Here is a 5,000-nt window from a genome sequence, read left to right as displayed (position 1 = left end):
ACCAGGCGTTCCTCCTACCTGACACGGTCCGGACCACCTCCGAGGTGTTCCTCAGGCCCACGAAGGAGAACTGGTAGAGCCTCCAGGAGCGGATGTCCCCCACCTCCACCGAGCTACGCTTCCACTTGTACACAATCTCCTCCTTGGGGTATCCATCTAGAGGGGGGGGTGGAAAGAAAGAATAGTTATTAGAATATATTAGGACAGAATCTGGAACGTCAGGAGACTCTATTCGGTTGTTAAGTCTGACGTCAAACGTGACGTTTAGCAATTTCCGGGTCCAAACCAGAAATTCCCTGCACTAGAGTACCAGTGTACTACAGCGGTAGAACGACAGTTCAATCGTTTTTTAGACTGGGATCTATTCATACAACAAGGGACGCAGCACTTTCCAGTTTTTCCCATATTTGTCAGCGTCTTTGAGCCTCGGAAAAGCGCTATACAAATATAATGAATTATTATTATTACTGAGGCATTTCGAAGAGAGCGCCTCAGCCAACGTTGGACCCGGAAACACGTCACGACTTAACAACCGAATAGAATAGGACAGAATCTGGAACGTCAGGAGAGTCTATTCAGCAGGAGTGTGAAGGTTCTGTTTTCTGGTTCTGGTCGGATCGTGACGTTTTTGTTATCACGGTGATTGTATAGTGTAACGTACGTTGTCATGGTGATTGTATAGTGTAGTTAGTGAACTAATATGGGTTCATGTTTGTGTTGTGTTGTGTTGTGTCGACTGCTGTTGCTTTCTTAATCCAGGTTCCTGTTTCCAATAAATGCTGAATTAAAAAATAAAATAATTTAAAAAATTAAATAAAAAATGAATGAATTCATTAAGGAGATACTCTCTCCTTTTCATGGCCCAATAAATCACGATGTTCTAAGTTATTAACCGCTAGCGTTACGTCGTTAACTAACTTACTTTATGACTTCAGTCCGTATGGTGTCTAATAACGTGTCAAACAGGTGCGATGTGGAAGAGTGTGTAACGTCGTTAAGGCTCGGCGCTGGTGCTGTAATTGGCCACGGGCTACTGGGTAAGTGATACACGGCTTGTAAACAAACTTGTGTTTTAGGACGTGTTCAAAGGCAAGGACTGTGTGATCATCTAACTATGTGTAGTTGTGTGTTTTTAGCATGTCGATGTTCTATCAGCGTGTCGCGACGCGCTAAACACGCAGCCAGATGTTCCGTAGCGATGTTCCTTTTATGCGTGTGTGTTTTGATTCAGAGCGCACATCTGAATCCGCTATTTGTGGTTTGAGGTGTAGCGTAACATTCAATGAAGCGTAATCTTCTTCAACAATTTTCTGATTTCAATGTACGCCGGCACATCCTTTGTGAAAGCGTACAATCACTGCACTGCACTGAGATGCGCTTTCATAATCTTGGGGAAAAAAACGGAAAAATGGCCATGGCCCTTCTTGAGGACTTTGTAACCAGACCCTGTCACATATGCCATCTTCAGTGCACATCTCATACAGCTGGAGAGCTCTGAAGTGACGTGTCTAGCCTGTTAAATATCCCCCCCCTCTCTCTGCCGGTCTACCACTGAGTCAAACAACCTTTGATTGAGAACAGCTCTGCGCCTCCTCTGCTGTCTGCTGTCACTACCACCATAATAGCTCTGTGAGTGACTGAAGTCACCCCTCCATACGTCCATCCTTCAGAGTGTTTTCTTTCAAGAAAAAGCCAAGACGCAAAAGTGGCTAGCTGGCGTGAGGCCATTCCATTCCTCCATCCCTCCATCCCTCCATCCCTCCCGTAGCTAAGCTTTCAGAATAGGTTATTGATTCAAATGTCCCTGCCTGCCTCCCTACCTCCCTCCCTCCCTCTCTCCTTCCCTACCTCTCTCCCTCCCTATCCAACCTACCTACCTCCCTACCTCCCTTCCTCCCTCCCTCCCTCCCTCCCTCTCTCCCTTCCTGCCTCTCTCCCCCCCCCCCCCTCCCTCCCGGTGTGTGTCCCAGCCCCCCCACCCCCCCCAACCACCACCTCATGTACATGTCCTCATCATCCAGGCCTCCGGAACCATCCGGGGGGGCCTTCTCATCCATCATTAAATGTGATTTTTTTAATGTGTGTTCTGTTCTGTTCTGTTTGTGGGGGGCTCACACAGCTCAGCTCCCCAATGCTTCCTTGCTTGTTGGTCTGGAGCTATTTAGGAACCTCTCTCTGGAGGCTGTCCCAGCATGCATCTGTCGCTTCCTAGCATCCCTTATTAGCATAACCCCCCTCAACCCCCCTCAACCCCCCGCTCCCTCCCCCCTCCCTTCCACTCCCAATCGGCTCCCCGTTCTCAAGACTGATTTATTTCGCTCCGGTCTCTCTCTCCTCCTCTAGTCTCTCTATCCTCCTCTAGTCTCTCTCTCCTCCTCTGCTCTCTCTCCTCTGCTCTCTCTCTCTCTTCTGGTCTCTCTCTCTCCTCCTCTAGTCTCTCTCTCCTCCTCTAGTCTCTCTCTCCTTCTCCGTTCTCTCTCTCCTCCTCTCAACCTCTCCGGTTGTAAGGTAGAAAGAAAACATAAAGATGTAAACATTTGTGTTTCTCCTCCCTGTTCCTCTCACCTTTGTTTCTGTTTCTCACGATGACAAGGACAAAGAAAAACCGAAAAGGAGGAAGCTGTTTTTGTGTAAATGTGATGATGTCTTTATCGTCTGCCATGGTATGGTGCTAGTTCTTGGCTGAGGTTGCTGTTGGAAGCAGCTAAGGAGGAGGGTGTGTGTGTGTGTGTGTGTGTGTGTGTGAGAGAGAGAGAGAGAGAGAGAGAGAGAGAGAGAGAGAGAGTGAGAGAGAGAGAGAGAGAGAGAGCATATGGCCATATGGCCAGACTTACAGCTTGAGAACTCCAGGGGACAGGAGTGTTCATCCATTGGAAAGTTATTCAGTTTAAGCTGGCACTCGGCATCAATGGTCAACCTGCAAAACACGACGCCACACACACACACACACACACACACACACACACACACGCACACACACAGTTAACATTTGATGTCCTCAGGCTAACAGTCACACTGAAGACATTACATCAGTGCAGAGATACAGTAATGGTGTGCGTGTGTGGTGTGTGTGTGTGTGTGTGTGTGTGTGTGTGTGTGTGAATCTCATTAGCATAATGAAGGACGTTTGTTTAATTCCCAGGAGAAGCAGCGTGGTGGTGGTGTGCGTGTGCACGTCAATACACCATTTCAAACTGTCACACTTGACAACAACGCCTCTCTATATCTCCATCGTCAGTCACGCTTGTGTAATACGACAAACCGCTAAACTCCATATCTTCGACGGCTTAATTACTACGTAACGTAATTACCCCGTAACGACATAGTTAAAACAGCGCTGTTAGCCGTCGCGAGTCATCGCAGCATCTGTGTAAAGTGCGTACGATAAAGTGTGTAAAACGCTGTAAAATGCGTAATTTACCGGCCCTTCTGTGAGTCGTTAGACTTCCTTAGTGAGGAGACAGACATGACTATTCATCCCCCCACCTCCACCCGCTCCCTCCCGCTTCCTGTCTGTGTGTGTGTGTGTGTGTGTGTGTGTGCATGTATGTCTCACCTGAGGGTGTGTGTGTGTGTGTGTGTGTGTGTGTGTGTGTGCGTGTGTGCGTGCAAGTGTGTGCGCACGTATGTCTCACCTGAATGTGTGTGTGGGTGTGTACGTGTGCCTGCATGTGTATGCGTGCGCATGTGTGTGCGTGCGTGTGTGTGTACGTGTGCGTGTGTGTGTGTGTCTCTCACCTGAGTGTGTCTCTCACCTGAGTGTGTGTGTCTCTCACCTGAATGTGTGTGTGTGTGCGTCCGTCTCTCACCTGAGCGTGTAGAGTATCCGTCCGTCGTTCCAGATGCGGAGCATCCGATTGGGCGTGGTGATCCAGTGGGCGTCGGCCTTCTTGGAGTTCCTGAAGAAGGTGTCAGGGATCCAGATCTTTCCCACCATGTTGCTGTTGAGGCGCAGTACCTTCATGGTGCTGTTGAACTTTAACCTCCGGTCGTACCACGTCTGGGCGAAGAAGATGTCGATGGTGTACTCCTGCAGGACACACACACACACACACACACACACACACACAGTGACACGGTTATTGACGATCGATTCCCTCGTTAAAAAGAGAGACCGTTGGTATTTACGATAGTGACACACACACGTGCACACCGGTGTGGATGTAACACACACACACACACACACACACACACACAGCACTCGAGTTGAGGGGGGATGAGGAGGGATGAGGAGGGATGGCATCCCCCTTGAAATAAAAACGGTCAAAATCATCTCCCTTCTAAAACTGCCATCCCCCCTTTCCATCCCTTATGTCGTGTTATCAATGAACGTGGTATTACTATTTAGTTTTGTGCATATTGAGTAAAATACTGTGGGCGAGGGGGGGGGGGGGGCACGCACACATGCAATGACATTCTTACCAAGTCACTGACACTGAAGTCACTGACGCTGTGGGGATGCTAAAATTGTCCCCATATGATCAAATCCACCATCCCCCCTGACTTTCTTTTACAACTTGAACACGACACACACACAAACCCACGCTCGCACGCACACACACCTACACACACTCACACATACACACACACACACACTCACACACATGCCCTAACCCTAACCCTAGTACTGTAGGTACAGTTCCAACTGCAGAAAGGGTATATTTGGGCTAAATGCTAAAGGTAGAGCCAGGCATCTGATGATCGCAAGGTCGGTGGCTCGGTGGTTCGATCCCAGGCTGGCCGCTTGTTGAGGTGTCCTTGGGCAAGACACTGAACCCCAAATTGCTCCCAACGAGCGGGCCGGCGCCTTGCATGGTAGCTTGGCCGCCATTGGTGTGTGAATGTGTGTGTGAATGAATGGGTGAATGAGAGGCCGTTGTAAAGCGATGGGGTCAGGCTGGGGGATGTTAAATCATGCTAATTCATGTTAATTCATACTGGATTGTTGACACTACCTATATGTTTCTTTCTGATGTCCGTTTTTATTGCTTTTGTATTTT

General features: G+C 48.7%; 1 protein-coding gene across 1 annotated transcript in view; it reads right to left on the bottom strand.

Annotated features, from left to right (window-relative positions):
* Positions 1-5,000, bottom strand: part of gabrg2 (gamma-aminobutyric acid type A receptor subunit gamma2) — a gene marked incomplete at both ends in the record, with an annotated part of 45,783 nt that overhangs the window by 13,619 nt on the left and 27,164 nt on the right. Inside the window, 3 exons of the mRNA XM_080549961.1 lie at positions 19-156; positions 2,835-2,917; positions 3,810-4,030. Coding sequence (XP_080406087.1) covers positions 19-156; positions 2,835-2,917; positions 3,810-4,030 — 442 coding nt within the window. The remainder of the gene's footprint in view (positions 1-18; positions 157-2,834; positions 2,918-3,809; positions 4,031-5,000) is intronic.

This window comes from Nansenia antarctica (genome assembly GCF_963989245.1).
Source record: "Nansenia antarctica genome assembly, chromosome: 20".
Taxonomy (NCBI): Eukaryota; Metazoa; Chordata; class Actinopteri; order Argentiniformes; family Microstomatidae; genus Nansenia; species Nansenia antarctica.
Note: the sequence above shows the minus strand (reverse complement) of the source record. Positions and strands in the feature narration are given on the sequence as shown.